General features: G+C 43.9%; 1 protein-coding gene across 2 annotated transcripts in view; it reads right to left on the bottom strand.

Annotated features, from left to right (window-relative positions):
- ACSL3 (acyl-CoA synthetase long chain family member 3) overlaps window positions 1-20,809 on the bottom strand; it is a 725,290-nt gene that overhangs the window by 17,373 nt on the left and 687,108 nt on the right. For both annotated transcript variants that reach the window (XM_078665968.1, XM_078665969.1), the window contains exon 14: window positions 9,799-9,956. In XM_078665968.1, the coding sequence (XP_078522094.1) occupies window positions 9,799-9,956 (158 nt within the window). The remainder of the gene's footprint in view (window positions 1-9,798; window positions 9,957-20,809) is intronic.

Below are 20,809 nucleotides of genomic sequence, written 5' to 3' on the forward strand. Positions count from 1 at the left end.
AAAATCATTAACTTAAAATAACATGCAACAGGCTTGAAGCCCTTAGAATATGGGGTGGCTAATGTGCCATGGGAGCCAGGCACCTCTAAAACCGCATTCAGATGTGCGTACAAATAAATAAATTGTATTTTTATCCTTGTATAGCATATAAGATTTTATATTTTTTTACTTTTTTAGGGTATATAGATATATTAGTAAACATTCCACCGTCAATTTTAATTGTTTAAACTAATTTTATTGCAATGAAACAAGACATTTTACGCGTTTGGTAGATGTGCTCTGAATGTAATTTTGTCATTGCAAAGATTCTTATTAATTACACAATAAAGAACTTATTATTACAAGGAAATAAACAGGAGTCAGTAGCAGCTTCACTACTGGAAGCCTGGAGCCCTGCCTCACAATTTCTTCGGTATACATCAAGCCACACCACAAATTATGACATCTTGTATTTAGCCCACGAACAAAAAAGCTTACATTTTAATTTATTGGGAAGGATGGAGCTTTTAAAAATTGACTTATTTTTTAAAAAGGTGAGGCGATATGCTAGACTCTAGTAAATAATTGTCTTTTATGTTCAAATATAAGCTCTCTTTTTGTTATTGCATGCCAGTGCTTCAACAGAAGCCCCCAATCATCCCTACTGGATTCTGTTTACTCTACCTGAGCTGTTCCCATGCATCAAGATGATACCAACTTACTTTTTAGCACCCACTTTTGATTTACTGAGCATTTTACACATTTCAATTTAGCTTTTTCATGGCTATATAGCTTATTCATATCTTACAATGTATTTTATAAGCTGTTGCAGAACCTCTTACCCCGAGTAGTTGTTGTGTGCCCCCATGGGGCCTAGTAATCACAGGTTACGAACGACTGTTCTAGGTCATTCTGACCCAGAACTGGATTTCCAACACATTTATCTACACTGACATATCTGACTTCGCCTGCAAAGCAATTGTGGAGAGTTCCCAGCAATGTACTTCACCCCATACAATGAGGGGTCAGCGATCTACGGACAAGAGAGGTGGAAAGGGCATCTCATTAAGTGACTAGGAGAATGATACCATCATTTCAAGGTAGGAAACGACAAAGGAGAGCACCAGAATTAGCTTTGTTGTACTTCCAATTCGACACCAGATGGGATCACAGGGAATGAAAATGGAACATGTGTGGTAACCCCCCCGCCCCCCCGAGCAGGATGTTTCGACTCCCACAGGCCTCCGGAACCATAAGGCTATGGTGGAGGGGGAAACTCTTTGCCATGGTAGAGCCTCCTACAAACTGAATCCTTCTGGAAGCGACCAACTAGAATAGATATGTGGTGGTTCACTGACATCTTAAGCTTGTATTTGGTGTTGTCATTCCTGGGAGTGAGAGGTGACAACCATGGGGGTTGGAGGCATTTTCCGCGGGTGTCCTGGGGCATGTCCTACTATACCTATGCAACATATGCATTTGATTCTCAGGGTAGTAAGGGAAAGCAGCCACAGCCTTCTCAAAGATGTATTGTGAGGGGGAATAGACTCAGATTTCAGCTATAGGCTTCAACACTACTATGATGTAAACCAATTGTTATAGTACCCACACCTACAACAGTGTCCTATTTAAATGATGGCAGTTCTTGCCCAGCTGTAGTGATCAAGCCAGAGACTGGAGCCTCCAACCTACCATAGTGACCTAGCAGTTTTGCAAAACTTAAGCCGAGATATCATCACCACCCCCTTTTCTGAATCGTTTTTGGCCACTATAGGTGTGGCAGGGTATACTCAGACATGAGTCCCTTGCTCACTGCTCCATCAGGATTCAAGCAAGCCGGGCCGACGATGCCTGAAATGGCAGAAACCGGTCCCCGGAAGCTTGTCTCCTTTCTGGTGAAGAATTGGCTTGGTAGTTTGGTCTGCCCTGTTCCCATGATGCACTGGGCCAGGGACAGACTAATTTGCATATAGCCAGGTTCTGAGCTGGGATGGGGCAGTGAGCTAAATAACGGTGATGGATCAAGCCCTGATCTTTGGACTGGGTAAGAGTGGTCTGCTTAATTCAGACACTCTGTTCATCACCACCCCCTTTTCTGAATCGAGATATTGGCTCAGGCGCAAGTTCAATACTTGGTTTATGCAGGTAATAGCTAAATGCATGGACCCGTATGTCAGTACAGTTTGTATCTTGAATGAAATTATTTATAGAGCGCACGATGGCCAAACGGCTTCCTGGCGCTGAGAAGTCTAGGGAACAGAACAAGCAAGGCTAGGAAGGATATTAACAGGGGTAGGCCAAAGCGAACAAGAATGTTTTAAGTGCTTTGCGGAAGTGTGAAAAGATGGGAATAGAACGCATAGAAAGAGGGAGGGAATTCCAAAACCGGGGTGCAAGAACAGAAAATCTGGAACCACCAGTGCGAGTTTTGCGGAAGTGGGGGACTGTGAGGAGGGCAGAAGAGGATGAACGGAGAGTACGGACGGATGTATGACGTTACAACGCATACTTTTACCACGCCTACCATTACCACGCATTTTTTACAACGCAGGATCCATTACAACGCATACCATTACACCGCATGTATTTACAACGCAGGTACCTTTACAACGCATACCATTACAACGTAAGTATTGGTAAGTATATAATATTTTTAAAATGTAATTTAATTAAAATTAATATAATGTAATTTAATTAATTTAATTTAATTAATGTAATTTAATTTAATCAATTTAATTTAATGTAATTTAAATTTAATTATATTTACTTTTTACCCTGTACCCCTTTACCCAAAAACCCAAAACTGACCCTGAACCCTAAAAATACCCCTTTACTCAAAAACTGACCCTAAACCCTAAAAATACCCCTTTACCCAAAAACCCAAAACTGACCCTGAACCCTAAAAATACCCCTTTACCCAATAAACCCAAAACTGACCCTAAACCCTAAAAATACCCCTTTACCCAAAAACCCAAAACTGACCCTGAACCCTAAAAATACCCCTGTACCCCAAAAACCCAAAACTAACCCTGAACCCTAAAAATACCCCTTTACCCAAAAACTGAAAACTGACCCTGAACCCTAAAAATACCCCTTTACCCAAAAACTGAAAACTGACCCTGAACCCTAAAAATACCCCTTTACCCAAAAACTGAAAACTGACCCTGAACCCTAAAAATACCCCTTTACCCAAAAACTGAAAACTGACCCTGAACCCTAAAAATACCCTTTTACCCAAAAACTGAAAACTGACCCTGAACCCTAAAAATACCCCTTTACCCAAAAACTGAAAACTGACCCTGAACCCTAAAAATACCCCTTTACCCAAAAACTGAAAACTGACCCTGAACCCTAAAAATACCCCTTTACCCAAAAACTGAAAACTGACCCTGAACCCTAAAAATACCCCTTTACCCAAAAACTGAAAACTGACCCTGAACCCTAAAAATACCCCTTTACCCAAAAAACTGAAAACTGACCCTGAACCTTAAAAATACCCCTTTACCCAAAAACCCAAATAATATTTTTAATAAAATAATATACTTACCAATACTTACGTTGTAATGGTATGCGTTGTAAAAGTACCTGCGTTGTAAATACATGCGTGGTAATGGTATGCGTTGTAATGGATCCTGCGTTGTAAAAAATGCGTGGTAATGGTAGGTCGTGGTAAAAGTTGCGTTGTAAAGGTTGTATACCGTACGGACAGGGGTGTAGGAGGAAATGAGGGAGTTGATGAACGCCGGTGCCGAGCGATCAAGAGCCCGATAAACAAAGCACCCTAATTTAAACAAGGATCTCTGCGGGATAGGTAACCAGTGAAGGGATTTGAGGACAGGAGTGATGTGAGAAGTTTTGGGCAAGTGAAAGATGAGTCGGGCAGCCTGATTTTGGATTGCTTGAAGGCGGCGGGTTTCGTAGGCAGGAATGCCCACGAACAAGCTATTACCATAATCAAGGCAGGAAGTGATGAGAGCAGAAATGATAATTTTAAGAGATTCAAGGGAAAAGAAACGAGAAATTTTTCGGATCAACTGAAGGGAAAGAAAACAGGAAGATACGACAGCGCTGACCTGGCCATGCATGGACAAGGCCTGGCTGACCTTGATGCCCAAGGTTTTTACAGAGGCGACCGGGGTGGGAGGGGGTCCGAGGGAGGGGGGCCAGAAAGCAGAGGACCAAGGGCTGGATGAGCCGCCAGTCAGAACAAGCTCGGTCTTATCTGGATTGAGCTTGAGGTGATTGGCGCCCATCCACCCAGAGATAAAAACCATGGTGGAGCGGAAAAAGGATAGGGAGTGAGAAGGAGAAGAAAGGTCAAAGACAAGCTGGAGGTCATCCGCGTAGTTGAACACCGAGACCCCCAGCTGAAGAAGAGAAGAGATAAGTGGGTGAATATAAAGATTGAAAAGAAGAGGAGAGAGAGAGGAACCTTGGGGAACCCCACAGGGCACCGGGAGGGGAGGGGCAAAAAAGCCGGGGAGGTGAACAGCTTGTGAACGTCCTGTTAGAAAGGACGTGATCCAGGAAAGAGCAGTACCTCTAATGCCCGCTGCGCTGACACGGTCTAAGAGAATGTTATGATCGACCGTGTCAAACGCAGCGGACAGGTCGAGGAGAACCAAGGCTTGGGGAGAATTAATGTCGGTCTTGGCTTTCAGCTCGTCGAGAACGGCGAGCACCACGGATTCGGTCGAATGACCCGAGCGAAAGCCTGCTTGGTGGGAAGCGAGGTGTTGGTTCTGCTCAACATAAGTAGAAAGACAGGAAGTAACATAAGATTCCAGAATTTTAGCAAGGTAGGGAAGGAGAGAAATGGGCCTGAAGTTAGAAGGGAGGGAGGAGTCAAGACCAGGTTTTTTAAGAATGGGGGAAACAATAGCAGATTTAAATGAGGAAGGGAGCGATCCAGTAGAGAGGGAAGCATTAAGGAGGGAAAGAGGGGCAGCAGGGCACAATCAATGGGGGAGCCGGACTTGATTTTTGTGAGTAGGACTAAGAAGGAGTCCAGAGAAAGGGGAGGGAAAGAGGAGAAAGAAGAATTAGACATAGGAGGGCCAGGGTGAAGAGGGGTAAAAGGAGTGACAGAAATGTTAGATTTGATTTTAACGATCTTCTCGATGAAGAAGTCGTTTAGAGAGGTGCGGAGGGCCTGAGAAGGAATGAAGTTGGGGCAAGCACGATCAGAAGTAGCCAAGTTATTAACCAAGGAGAAGATCTCTTTAGATTTATTAGCCGAAAGGGTTACTTGTTCGGAAAAGTACTTAGACTTAGTCGCAAGAATAGCTTTCTTGTACTCTTTAAGAGATTTATATTTTTCCTTGAGGTCGGGGCAGTAGCTACGGCGCCAAAGGCGCTCAGAGCGTCTGAGCTCTAATTTAAGGGCCTTGAGCTCAGGGTTGAACCAACGATGGGCCTCGTGTGGGCGAATGGACTTAACTAGCTTGAGAGGGGCTACTAAGTCGCAGGCAGACGAGAGCCAGTTGCCAACTGCAACGGCCTGTGAGTCGAGGGAAATGCCATTGAGGTCAGGGGAAGAAGAAGCAAGGGAATTAGAGAGGGAGGACAGATCGGCACGATTCCAACTGCGTGCATAAACATTCTTGGGGCGGAGGTGTTTGTGAGGGGAACCAGTATTAATAGTGAAAGAAATGAGAGAATGATCGGACCAGGTACACGGGAGGATGCTGGGGGGAGAAACTATATACGAGGATGACCAAACTTGGTCCAGGGTGTGTCCGACATTGTGGGTAGGGGTCATTACATGAGACTTGAAATTAAGACAAGAGAGAGTGGCCGTGAAGTCCTTGGACGCTAGGTCCTCCCTGGGGTCGCCTGGCCAGTAGTTAAAGTCACCTAGCAGGAGCACAGAGGAGTTGTTAACTACGAGGGTAGCAAGAAGCTCCTGCAGGGAGGCCACAAACGTAGGCATGCTCAGGGGGGGGCGATAGACAAGGACGACAGTGAGAGGTGCGGAAAGATTGGTGGAGCGGGCGACCAGAAGGTCCACCCCAGGTATAGGAGATTGAGGAAGGAGCTGGAATTGAAGGGTGGATCGGGCAATCAAGGCGACACCCCCCCCGGTCTTGCCGTCGGGGCGGTCAGCCCGGAGGGCATAATAAGAGTCGGGGAGGATGGCTAGAATGTCAGGGAGAGAGGCCTCAGTGAACCAAGTTTCCGTCAAGAGCAGAATATCAGGGGAGTCAGTAGTGAGAAGGTTGAACAATTCCAGATGATGCTTGCCTGCCGAGCGGGTATTAAGGAGGTAGGCAGAGGCAGTGTGAGAGGGTAATGGGGTTGAGGTGGGGGGAGGTCTGATGTCCAGAGAGGGCAAGGGGGCGCAGGGCGCGGAGGGGTGACACGGTCTAAGTGAGAGGCGTAGATACCTAGGGTGACAAGGTGCTGCAAGGGGGCGCAGGGCGCGGAGGGGTGACACGGTCTAAGTGAGAGGCGTAGATACCTAGGGTGACAAGGTGCTGCCTAAGAGAAAGAGGAAGGGGTACAACAGAAGTGCAGGAAAGGAGTTGTCCAGAAGTATATGCCAGAGAGGGAGCAGGAGGTATAGCCCCTGGGCCCGTCCGGCCGCGGACGGGCGCAGACGGGCTTAACTCTGGCGCAACTCCGGCGCGTTTACGGCGCGCCCGCTGCGCTCGTCCGCTGCGCTGACGCATGGAGGCCGTATAAGTAGGCTGTGACGAGGGAGGTGGGAGGAGTCAGCAGGGCGGGAAGGGAGGGGCATTTTAAAAAAGAATAGCGTCTAGTGCTCGTATTCAGCGCGACGGCGAAGCAGTGGGTCTGCTATTACTCAGCACTCTTGCCACATAATTCTTATCAGCACTCATTACCCTTTTTAGCGTGAAGTACTAGTTCAAGACACAGTCTCTAAACATCTCCTTATGTTTTACCAATTAGGCCAAATGCGGCTCAGTGACTGAATTGGCTTCAGTGCACCCTCTGCGGTTACACAGACGGCATCTGTATCAGAAGAAACAATATTGTAACACCGGCCCCACCTCTGGGTTCCAGCACTGAAGAAAGCAGCACAGCAGGCCTTCGCAAAAGATCCTCCATCTTTAGCAGGTGTGCCCTCCACACAGTCTGTGCATGGGTTCCCTCCACCATGGATGTGATGACGTCCTTGTCCAGTTACGCTGGCTCCTGCAGTACAGGTCCCTCAGAACACAATGGAGATGTCCGACAGCAGGCTGATAATTCTGAGCATAATTTGGCCTTTTCGGGTTGTGTCCGGTACCAGAAACACAGCTGAGATACTCATTCTGAATAGTCTTCTCTCTTGCAGAGCCAGGCTCTCTCCTCCCCTATCTGAGCAGACAGGCAGATTCTAAGCGCTAGTGAGATCCACGGCATCTCCAGCAAATTGCATAGATTTAAGTTGATGGCTCATCACCTACGAGAGACTGGCTGTTAAGCAGACATCAGTCCTGGATTACTGCAGCTCTGAGTACTCTGCAGAATACTACCTTCCTTGGTCAAGAAGGCAAGCAGAACAAAGTGGGATGGTTTGCATCCCACCTTTATATTAACTTTCCGGAATGTGGATGTTAATCCACTGTTTACGGTCCTGAAATCTATTTGCAATGGTAAGCTTTTAAATGTCATTTGATGGCTGCAGTGCAGACTCAGTCTATGTGCAAGATGATGGCTTCCATTGCAGGCAATGATGATGATGAATCTAAGCAGGAATCTCCCCAAACAGGGACACAATTTAGAGTGAAGACCCTGCACATGGTGGTCATCAGCCTTTGTGAAGTACCAAAAATGGACGCACAAATGGGCAGGCCCTCCTAGAAACTTCCTCATCCCTAACAGCATCTGCTGACTCATTCTCTTCCCTCTACCTTCCACCAAAATGGCAGTGCTCAGGACAGACTAATCAGCAATCTCCTGCTAAAAGGACCATATAGAATTTCTAGATACAGCCCGGTCTCCATCCTTCCTCACTTCGGTATCTGGGTTTCCATCCTTTAGCTACAGGAATGCAGGCAATACTTGCCCACTAACTGGGGAATCTGTATCCTATTCACCATCTTGCACCATGTCAAACCAAGGAATATCCATACTGGATCACACTGGTCCCAGAAATCAGACTTTCACCACAACGCATAATTTTGCTACCATCCTCACCTTTCTTACACGGGTACGGGATATCAGCGCAAGGGAATGGGTGTCACATCTAAGCAGGCAAACTCCTCGTGAACAATAAAATGGTCAGCTGAGTACTATTAATCCACAACAATACTGGTATGCTTCTATCAGTGCTTCATGTCAACAAACCAGCACCTAGATAGTATACCCACGTCAATTAAAAAGATGCGCTTGCTGCGCTCCTCTAGATCACATAACAGGTTCTGGACCTTTGAATCACCAGGGACAGGTGTAGGACTTGCTGCACATGCTAGATTATCATGTTAGCAGAGTCCAAAACAACAAAAAGACTGAATTTCAGCTTCATATGCTGTCAGGTCACGCAGGACAGGTGTAAACGCTGGTTTACAATGAAGAGGACATTCCTGTCTGGCAGGTGTGCAGTGTAAATGTGATTGTGAAGTACATACCCTCCTTGGACACTACTCAAATATGGGTAACAGTGACAGCCACCAGGTCCAGGATCTTTTTTAAAACCCTTGGGACAGCCTTGTGGGCAAATGCCACTTACTGGTGAACTGGACGTATGTTTTGTAATCCCTCAGGATGCTTTCAGAGGAAGAGGAGGACCCGGCCCACAACAACTTCACTTTTGTATTGCCTCATTGCCCACTCCATTGTGGGATCTATGAAGTTCTTCCCATCAAAGAAGAGGTTGAGGACTTTCTAATGGGCCTCCTACTTCAGTTCTGAAAACTATAGCTGCCGCTGCATAGCTATACTGGTGTTGATGGTCCCAGTAGCAGTGTGGATGATGTATTTGGACATTAACAGTTTCTCATCCATCGTTTTCTTTCCCAGTTAAGCATTAACAGATTCTCTTCCTGGGAGCAAGGAGGCATAGCAGCTGAACTTGTGCCAGAGAAGGAGATACCAGCTGACCATGTGGTACTAACTTGTTGCAGTGAGAGACCAACCAACTGGTAAATCCTCTTTCTATTGGTCTTCAAACACCTTGGGGACACTGGAGAATCTAAATAGATTCTGATGGCACAACTCTGATGGTCTTCTACTGATGAGTAGAGAGGCCAGCAGTATGAAAAAGATTAAAAGGGCTGCAAAATAAAAGGTATGCCTTTTGATCATTCTGCTGTTAAAAAATATATATCTGGATTCCCAACGTGACAGTCAGTAAGGATCAAAAGGATCATTTGAATCAAATTTTTATGCTTGGTCATTTCAATATGTAACATAGATTAAAAAATATAGGCCGATGGCAGTACACCTGGGGCTGGTGTATTCAAGCCAAAGAAATTGAATACTGGGAAGATCTTTTCAGAAAAATAGCAAGTGATTTCGTATGGAAAATTCACTCCCCCACACACTTGCCACTATGTTACTGTGCAGATGGCTTGCGGATTGAGATTACATTTCTGAACTTCATTAAAGCTTGGAATTTGTTTAGTGAACTGGAGATGAACTGCAGCCTAAATCTAGCTAACACTGTATTTAAAAAATAGTTGTAGACATGTCTCAATCTGAACATTCCATTTTGTGAATAAACCAATGGACTTTTTTTTGTAAAATGACTCTTTGGGAAAAGTAGAACATTTTATTAGAAACAAGAGTAACTTCCTGTCAGTGGTAAAGCAAAAAGATTGACTTCACTATATCACATAAAAAACGGCAAAGGAATAACAAATAAAAACGTACCTATTTTGGCACCATCAGCTACCATTTTTAGTACAATCTTTTCCATTTGGGGATTGTTACAGAGTGCTTCAAATTTTCCTTGAATGCCATTCTTTTCGGCCAATTTTAGGAGCTCCTTCTGGTTAGGCACAATAAATCCAATAACGTACGACTGGTCACTGAAACATGAACACATTAAAAGTAATGTTAACGAGATCAAAGGAACACTGCTTTCTCCCAAATATATTATCATGTATTGCTCTTTCAAGGCAGACAAACGGTTGTATAACTGGGTCAGCAGACATTACCAAACCAAGCAGCCAGTTTGACTTAATGATTCATCAAAAGGCTACTTGATTCACCCCAGAATACAAAAAAACGGCCCAATTAGCATTAATACTCCATTTCAAATTAATGCTAGCTCTTAATGGCAAATCTACGGATGGATACTTAAAACCAGCATTTACATTGAGTTTCTAAAACCGGAAGGAAATAGAGTTTAAAACTCATGAATTCAGTACATGGGGATAGCTGAATTTGCTTATTGTCTATTTGAAAACTAAGAGAAAACAACCATATCCGCTACGCTGTCAATACAGTCGAAGCTTTATCATTGAGAAGTCTCATCTTAGTCTGAGCCAAAAATGTAGTACCCAAGAACTACACTGACACACCATCCACCCCCTAGTGACAAATACAATAATTTATACTATTCTTTTTTTATTTAACTCGCATAATTGTTGCATTCCTTGCAAAATGTATATTTATTCCACAGGCTTCTAGCTCCTGTCAGGACAAAGATTGCTGTGCTAAATGTGTGCCGGTGCTCAGTGCTGTGACTCCTTTTGGAGGGGCCAGGGCTACTGTTGTTGGAAATCAGCAGTGACACCAGGTGAACTGAGAGGACACCATTAACAGAGAATTTAATAACTTGACCGACTCGTTCACACTGGCAGCAGGCTGAGGATTGTTTTGCATGACACAAAGGGAGACACGCTAACTATTTTTGGTGTGGCAAAGACACTGGCAGTGCCACATGCAAAGCTTGTCATACACTGAAGCCCAGACCCACATGCAATAGCCACAAGCAGGAGAGCTACAGCACTGCCCCTGATTCCCACTGCTTGTCTGGAATCATCAGCTGGAGTGGGCCGGGAAGGCAAGCATGCACTCCTCTGGCACCTCTTGATGGTGGCCAGTGACTGTCAGGCTTTGTGTCCACCTCATAATCCTAGGCCTGGCCGTCTGCAGAGGTACCTTGGCCAACTTGGATTGTCCCGCAGACAACTGTAAGCAAGGTGAAGCCTATCAAGAAGGCCCCCCCCAAGAGTGCCCTCCCATTGGAATGAGTTATTGACAACAGCACCATAGTCCCCACTTGACCTCCAGTGCCTGTACGCGGACTGTGTGCACCTCAAGCGGCAGTGGGGCTGCCCTGTGGCTTCCCCACTAAGTGAGGAAGCCACAGGGCAGCCCAAAGAGGGAGAGTAGGAGGTGGCAGGACTAAGGCAAGCAGCAGCCAGAAGGGGTGGTCTGTGCTGGCTGTCACATTGTTGACATCTGTGGCTCCCTGCTAGCAACTAGCTGGACCCACTGGTAATGGTGCAGCAGGGAAGTGGGCGCTCAATGTGACTGCTAATGACAGGGCGCAGGCAAAAGGAAATAAGCATTAGCCATGAACCAACATCTACATGTAAAGGTGAACATAATGCCTGCAGAATTTTACATCTAAAAGCCTTTCGATTTGTGAATCTCCCATATTTTGCTTTTTATTTATGTATTTAGCTCTTCCTCTACTCCAATAAATTCTTACATTTTAACTATGGGACAAACATAATTTGATGATACTTTAACATTGTTAGTCATATAATTTCAGCGGATAACTAAAAATTCTACTCCCTGCTACTGTGGAGTAGATACTGTGGATCACTGGGCTTCAAGGTCAGCCTTCATGCTAAAAAATACTGGGCGTGGCTCCACATCACGTGGGTCCTGTAGCAGTCAGTCAGGGCTTTTACGCCAACCATACTTTGCATCCTGTGACTTGTCCTTTTAGATTTCTCAATATAGGTAGAAGCTTAGAGCAGCAGAATACAAATGGCACCTAACAAAAGAGTAAAGACTCATGATTTGATGAAAGCGAGAGGAGTAAAGTGGGGCAAACATAGCAAGAACTCCATGCAGAGTGGCTGCAAAGGGCATACATCCCTGAATGAAAAGAGGGTAGCACCGGTGAAAACAGATAATGTCAAATGTGGAAGAGGGGCATAAGTGGGAAAGGGACATTCTTAGGGAACAGACTTCCAAATATAATTTATGCAGTGAAACTACACACGTCATCTGAGGAAATGTCCTCTAATGTTGTTCTTCATCCGCGTGGGCCAATTGGCAGAACAATATATACCCTTTGCAAACAATGCACTTTACTCTTCAATGGATGTCTGTTGTCCTCGATGGCAGTAGTGCCAGAGATAAAAATCACTCTCTGTTACATCCAGTGCTGGTTTTTGATAAAATCTCTAGAGGAAGCACAAACACAGACGGGCTACCTCTCCAAAGCATTTGTTACTGACAGACGGTGCCCTTTGGGAGTCTACACAAACGAGTAGGGGATAGTTGTGTTCTAGAGTTGGCATTTGGAAGACTGGAAGGAAACTGTGCTTGCCTGTATTGCTGGCAAAGATTTGAGCTGGATGAATACATACATTACGATTTTGGAAGTCATACAATAACTGACATTTAATATTTCAACAAATACCAAATCTGCTTGACTTGAAGATGTTGAGACTTTACCCTTTTGTGATCTTGATTTCCGCTCTCCCTAGAGCATGCTTATACCATTAGAAGCTACCCTCTGGTAAAATCACTGATTTGTAAATTCACCCTTTCAATTCCATACAACAACTTTATCGTTTATCCAGAAAATATCAGAAAGATGTCTTATATTTATTATATGCCTTTAAGTAATGTATCTCACGCCTATGCGGGTCGCCATCTTTAGAAGTATGTACAGTAGCAAAGAGTACACACCAAAGACAGCACACACTGCAACATTGTTTATTTTGATCTACAGGAAACAAAGTTGCTTTGCATCTCTGATCTACAAAGGTTGTGAACTTTGCTAGTGTTGTGCATGTCTGAGAGACTTGCTACCTCCAGACCCAATAACTGCTGGTGGGTGACCTTTCAAAGTGGTAGGGCGAGCAAAGTGCCCCACCACTTCCAAAAACACTTTTTCCCATATTAAAGAAAACCCTCCCTCAAAAGCCCAACTAAAAAAATGTTCTACCTCCAAAATAAAACAAACTACATGCATTACACATTACATTCATTAAATTAAACTTAAGTGTACTGACCTGCGGGCTCGGTGTCCTCACTGTCCTTTGAAGCCTGTAGAATGAAGAACCCCCTTAACGAATCCCGGAACCGCTCTCATGCTGCATGAGAACAGTACCAGCATTGGATGGAGGGGGTTTGCCAAACGCTCCTTCAGGCCCTAGAGGCCTGTGCTTGGTCTCCATCCAGCTGTCTTAGACAGCTGAGTGGAGAGCTTCAAAGTGCGCACGTCCCTTTGGCCTGCACAAGACCATCGGCCAAAGGGACATACGCACATTGAAGTGTGTGACTACCACAACTCCAGTCCTTCTGCTGTCAATCTGGCGGCTGCAGTGCGCTTTGGTTATAAATAAAATTAAGAACCTGCCACTGTCCAGACCCTTTCATGCCTGCAAAATACAGCCAGGCTAACAACCTAAAGAGGCTCTGCCTACATTTTAGAATACAGACCTTTCATTTTTCAATAATTTCAATCCGAGATGTAGTCCCAGACACTTCGAGTTTCCAAGATAGACACTGAATGTTAAATGGTAGACCTAAAGTATACTCGGGACTTTAACGAACGTTATGCATCAGAAATGTTAATTTGAGAGAATAACCCTTTTTTCTGTTCTATCGGCCTTTTCTGCCTCAAATTAATGGGCAAAGGCTTTTTACTTTTGTATTTTCCGATAGCAAAGAGGAGTGGAACATTATTAGTGCTGGTTTGGAGGCAGCACTAGCTGTTTTGCCAGCCTTGTGTGTTTTAAACCTACAGCATGGAGCCATTAGATCGCTTCACTGCGAATGACCGCATTTTTCTCTTTTACATGTGCACATCCACCTAGAAAGTAGTTCATTTTCAGTGTCTGGGCTGGTAGGGTAATTGCTGGTTTTATTTAATTTTTTTTAAATAATTTTGCAAAGGGCAAATATTTTTATTACCCTGGTTTAGTTTGGATGTTAAATTTTGATTACTTAATTACAACGAATTTTATTAGGTTTATACTTTTAATGTCTGTTATACAAATATGCAAAAAAAAGAAAAATAATAAAAATGGCAGGCTTTTAGGGCCAGACCTAATGGCTTTGCTAATGGCTATAGGTATTTATTTTTAGAACACCATATGCCTCAATTGTCACCTCTGAACATGTGCACAACCACAATCAAGAAGAATGGGTCGAAAGTAAGGTGTAGAGGGGATATGATTAGAACAGATGAAGGAGAATATTAAATGAGGATTGGTTAATACACCAGGTAGCAGTTAAAGCATCCCCCCCCCCTATTCTCATCGAATTACAGCAAGGTGGGGATGCTTGGAAGGCCCAGATGAAACTTTCCAAAGTCTTGTACCTTGTTACTGGAACTCCTATCTTTCATTCACTTCCGTTTGCTGGATGGGATTTTTACTTGGGGCGTGGGTGTTGTTTTTTTTTTTTTTTAAAGTTATTTGGATGTCAGTTCTTGCGCTGGTTGGCCCTGGTTAAGTAGGTGTACGATGCACGTCATTTACATAAAGCTTAACTTATTCATATGACTTGCATGCTAATTCTCTTATAGATGTGGAACCTATGTAGTTCTTAAAGAGGTGGTGTTCTTTTTAGTTCTATAAAAAGTTTGTTAATTTCTCTTTTATGCATTTCTGAGTAGATTACATTACAGTAAACCAACCACTGGGATTCAACCTCTCCATGGCATCATCCATGACTCGCTACAGAATAAAAAGAAAGGAAGGCCGTTTAGGGAGACCAGCAATGGGTAGAATGATTGTTGAACAGATCCTTATCTGCTTAATAATTCCATTTAGTTGCTTTCATCTGATATTTCAGCTGTTGGCATGGTTTCCTCTCCATCTATTGCCTTTTTCAGAGGAAAAGAAGGGAACCCCTGCTCCATCCTGTTCTTTGTACATATACTTATAGAGGACCGATTCCTTAATTTAAAAAAAAATATTTGCTTTGTTGCATTTGAATTTGTACACATGCTCGTAGTTTGTCAATGGACATACAGCGCAGAATTTTAATTTGCGAGCCACATTGTATCAAGCAATGTCCCATGGGGCGAATTGCACGGCATAAGCGATTTGCCACTTTCCTAAGGTAGGATGTAGTCCTCCTAATCCTCAGTAGTCCTCCCACTCCTCATACTGTTGGCCCCATCTTCCCTTTGTCCTTCCTCATTAAGTTTGTCCTTTTCTTCCAAGACGGACAACTGATCCAAGTCAGACGGGTCCAGTCCTTCCAAGTCCCTAGGTTTTTGAAACATGACAGGCCTCGATAGTCTCAGCAAGAGAATAGTCAATGAGACACTTAAACGTAGATGTCAGTTTTATACAATAATCTACCTTCTTTCCAAAGAGAATAGGAGGATGGCCTCTAGGTATTTCCCTCAGCAATTATCCAACTCGGCCTAGACAAAGGGAGTACGGGACCCTCTTTAACAGACGTGCACATTATACACTCATATTATCAATAGCAGATAAGGAAGGCAATTGGCTTTTATTCAAGACCAGGTGGGTTTTCTGAAAACCATTATCATAAATTACTCTCTCTAGAACAGAACCCTCTGATACTAGGAGACTAGAATTTAAATCTGCACTTCCAACTAGATAGGTCAAGATAAGTGGTGGGAAAACCACAGTCCTATCCAAAGTGGGTCTGGAGTGGATCCCAAACATAGGGCTGTTATACTTCTGGAGAGAGAGAGAGAGACTCACAAGACAGGTACTGTTACCACTTTTCTGCTGCTCATAAATATTACTCAACAATAGTCATAGGCCAATCACTTAGTTCTGCTATATAAGTGGTGGAACATAGAATCATTACAATAACTTATAGTTGCCCAGTTATATGCAAAATGCAATTGGTGGAGAGTTCTAAAAAGAGACTCTTCCTGGGGACTCGATCAATTACTAGAGAAAATATAATTTTACATATTAAGGAAATCTTACAGTTTAAGGAAACAGGCGACTACTCCCCACTAATGGTGTGAGACTTGCTAAAATGAGGTCCAGAGGGACTTGCTCTACAGGAGCAACAAGGCTTAGAAATATAGGCAGCATTAAAACAATCACTAGCATGCAACTAAAAGATCTAGAACTTCAACAGAAGAACATACTGCCACAGGAAATATGACACAAAGGACTAGCAACACGTGACAAACAGAGGCAGGAGGACAAAAATACGGCGAAATGTACTAGATCAAGCATCCAACAACGCTGTTATGAAGGGGGAAATAGGGCAAGAAGAATATTAGCAGCCAAGTTGAAATGTGAACAAAACCTCAGACATTCATCATAAACAGAGGATGAAACCAGAGTACTCAGGAACAATGTAAAGTTTTAGAGCATTCTACAAAGGTCTACACATCAAGAGAGCCAGATGACCACACTTCTTAAAAAAATAAAAAATAAAGGTTTTATATCTCAAAACACTCATCACTCATTCAAATTTAACAGGAACAAATCCACGCACTAGAACAACCAATTACTGCCCTGGATACCGATGGCTTCCCTTCCACATTTTTACAAGGGGACTGATCTACTCTGCTATGAATTCTCCCATGGGTGCTCAATTCAATAGCCTACAAAGAAGCAGTATCTCACCCCATGGTCAAAGCGAGAATCTCAGTTAAACCCAATAAAAATTCTAAATAATGTGGTTTTTATTACCGTATCTTAGAGCTACAGATGGACGCTAAAACATTCACAAAAATCTTGGCAACAAGACTGTACACTCTCATGCCACAGTTGATACACCCAGATCAATCGGGATTTAAACTTTACTGAAAGGTCAGCAAGAACAGAAAAAAGGTACTACATTTGACTGATATAATAAACAAAAAGAGAAAGGTGACCTTTTTATATATTTTGATGCCAAAAAGGCCTTTGATAGAATTAACTGGGTATTTCTCTAGGCAGCTCTTTATAATAGAGGGGTTGAGCAGAGAGTTAGATCGATGGCAGTGGCATGATACTCATGTGCATTAGAATAAACAACAGGTCTACCAAAACAATTAAGATGAGGAACCATACAGGTGAACAAAAATATGTGTGTAACCTACACACCCCTAACAAAAATATGTGTGTAACCTGCACACCCCATACAGGTGTGCAGCTGTTCTCCCTATTGTTTGCCTATATATCTGGAACCTCTAGCTCAAATGATTGGTTAAGAAAGGTGTACTGAAGGGGTAAAGCTCGTCCTTAAAACATCTACGATTTCCATAGTTTTATACCACATTTTAGTATGGACAACTTACCCCAAATAATCAATGCAATTGCTTCTTAACAATCTGCAGGTATTTGGTAAGGTTTCAGGCTTTAAGATTAACCTACCCACATCAGGGATACTATTGATAAACCTTCCAAAAGAGACTGTCAGCTGGCTGCAAGCACATTACAAATGTAAACAAAGCAATCGTACTATAAAATATTCAAGAGTCCAGTTGGCTGCAACAAGAACCAAGCGTTACAGAGCCAAATGAGATAGAAGCAGCTACTCAGTGAAGGCATAAACTGGCCTTCTTGAGGCTGCGTCATATTGCCAATGCAAAAATGAGTCTACTGCCCAGACTCCTTGGTTTTTTTCAGAGCTTACCCATAACTATCCCCACACAATTTTTCAAACAGCTTCAAAGTATTTGCACTACCTATATAGGTGCAGAGGATGATGCAAGGATCCTAATAGAATCTGATTTTCACCTCACAAACAGTGGTGACTTGGTACACCAAATACCATACGGTAGTAAAGGGGCAGCACACCTCCGAAACCACTTGGAAAGATTAAGAGCAGAAACCGAAAGATAATGGCACTACACTGTTCATCATACAATGGTGGGGAAACCCGTCTGGGAAGTAGCATGGCTCAACTAACCTGTCCCTTCCTCCGATCAAGAGAGCAAACATTAGGATTTGGGATCAGGTGGTCGTAGGATCAGTCTCACATCCTTACCAGCACCATTTATTCCTATATGGGGGAATCCGGCCTGTTCCCCGGGGTTAAACAGAGAAGCATATAGTGCATGGCAGGAAACATGTAATAAGTTGGGCGACATGTCCCTCAAAGTAAATATTAAAACATCTGAAGAGATGCAAAAGCAAGTTGAAGTACAGGAATCGGGAACATCCCTGGGTTTTAAACCCGTAGGCAAAAGCAGCAGATGCACAACCATTTACCCGATTTAAGAAACTGCATAAAAAGACTGCAGATGAAAGCATCCGATTTCCAGAGTATATATGCTACTCCAAGAGGCAGTAACAATGGAAAACAAGCATTTACAATGCAATGGTTTCGCCTTTGTTAAAGTTTGAGCTTTTGGTATTGCTTTTGACAAATGGTCTTTTCTAACTTCTTTGAATTATGTGTAAAACGTTGATGTGTTTTACTTTACACAGAAATATGGAGTGCCTCTCTGGAAAACACCCTCTCTGCAGACGCCCTCTTTACACATGCCTTATCTTCACTTGCCCTCTCTACACACGACCCTGTGCAGAGAGATCATATGGAGAGAGGCATGTGCAGAGAGGCCGTGTGTTGAGAGGCTGTGTGCAGTGATAGCGCATGTTGAGAAGGCATATGCAAAGAAGAGTGGGGAGGATACAGAGGTAGGGTAGGAAGGCGAAAATGCAAGGGGGAGTGGGAGGTCAGAAAATGGGAGAGCAAGAGAGAGGACAGAAGGGAAAGGGAGGGCATGTAGGAAGGCAGGAGTAAGAAGGAAGAAGGAAGAGAGGTCAAAAAGAAGAGAGGGCAGGAGAGAGAGGGAAGGCAAGAAGGAAAAGAGGCAAGAGGGAGGGCAAGAAGGAGTGGGAGGACAGGAGGGAAGGTAGGAGTGTGTGAGAGGGCAGAAAGGAGAGGGCGGCAGGTAGGAGAGGGAGGGCGGGAAGGAGAAGGAGGGCTAGAGGAGGAGAGGACAGGAAAGAGAGAGAACAAGAGAGATGGAGGACAAGAAGGTGAAAGAGCAGAAGAGAGAGGTGGAAAGGGAGGGCAGGAGGGAGTAAGAAGGCAGAAAAGAGAGGGATGGCAGAAGAGAGAGAGCAAGAAGGAGGGCAGAGGGAATAGAGTGAGAGAAGGCAGAAGGGATAGGGAGGACAGGAAAGAAGGAGAGCAAGAAGGAGGGCAGGAGCGAGAGTGTGAAAAGAAAAGCTAAGGAGTGCAGGATAGAGATTGAGGAGAAAATGGGGAGGTAGATGGAGAGTGAAAGGCAGGAGTGTGAGAGATGTAGAGGGAGGGCAAAAGGAAGAGAGATTGAAACAGAAAGGAGAGAGAACAAGAGAGAGATGGAGGACAAGAAGGTGAAAGAGAGCAGAAGAGAGCTCGAAAGGGAGGGCAGGAGGGAGTAAGAAGGCAGAAGAGAGAGGGGTGGCAGAAGAGAGAGAGAGCAAGAAGGAGGGCAGAGGGAATAGAGTGAGAGAAGGCAGAAGAGAAGAGATAGGGAGGACAGGAAAGAAGAAGAGAGCAGGAAGGAGGGCAGGGGCGAGAGTATGCAAAAAGGAAAGATAAAAGAGAGAAGGATAGAGAGTGAAGAGAAAATGCACGGTGCTTTGTCATCTGCAAATCATTAAGTACATTAAACATATTTGATAGTACCTTAGCCAGTCTGACCTGCTAAATAACCGTATTCCCTTATGTTATCACCAACAGTGTTGTCCTTTAGAATTTTTATACTCCAACACCGAATTTAAAAAAAATGTACATGTGTGGAATGCCCAAAACCAGGTGTGTTCAAGCAATGTGATAACAGGTATGAAGATCGAGATCTAACACAATGTTCTTTGTTCTATGGGAGGAGAGGATATAAGCTTGGTATTGTGTATGTTACAAGTGTAGCGTGGTTTCCGATGTCTCCTCTAAACAGAATCATGGTTGTTCCCATTGGAACAGCGATTCCGCCAGGAGGAAACTGGAACATCACTGTCCTGAAAGATTCAAAGAATATGTCATGGATTAGTATTTATGTAAAAAAAAAAAAAGGAGGAAGATGCGTTGTATATATTACACGTGTAGCGTGGTTTCCACGAGCACTCTTCTGTCTGTGCTCGTGGAAGATCACGCTCACTGGAATGTTCTCTTTCAAGGACTGGGGGATCCGGGAGGCAGTTTAGCGGTGTTTAGAAAAGTATTATGTAACTTAGCTTCGACTTGAAAAGACGGATTAAACATCTCTACAAACTTTACTTATGTTTCCTTCGTCATTTTAATTGGATGCATGCAGCTTTCCCTACGCTTGGCCTGCCAGTGTTCGATTCAGTGGCGTACACGGGAAACATCATTTACTACGAAGGAATTACCCCGCATAACATTTACCACGCGTCACTCACCACGCAAAGGTCTTTTCCACGCGTATGCCTTCAACGTCCGTCTTTACCACGCGAGTGGTATTCCTTCCTGTCGTTCTGCCTGTGCGATCTGCGTGGGCTTGGGGGGGGGGGGGATTTAGGGGCTGGGGGGGGCTAGGGGGGAGTTGGGGGGCGGGGGTTGGGGGGGTCTCCCCCCACAAAAAAAACAAGCGGATAATAATAAATAAATAAGAAAAAAACTTTTAAAAAAAACGCTCTACAATGCCTCAAAACGAACAAGGAAATAGCCTCACCAACAAGGAGACGTGTACTCATAATTGGTTTTCATTAAACATCTTGTGCACCATAGCTGAACAACTCCACTTTGTCTAATCTGTCCAGAGGACTTTCCTCCAGAAGTGATCTGGTTCATTAAGGGC

This window comes from Lissotriton helveticus, chromosome 11 (genome assembly GCF_964261635.1).
Source record: "Lissotriton helveticus chromosome 11, aLisHel1.1, whole genome shotgun sequence".
In the NCBI taxonomy this organism is placed as follows: domain Eukaryota; kingdom Metazoa; phylum Chordata; class Amphibia; order Caudata; family Salamandridae; genus Lissotriton; species Lissotriton helveticus.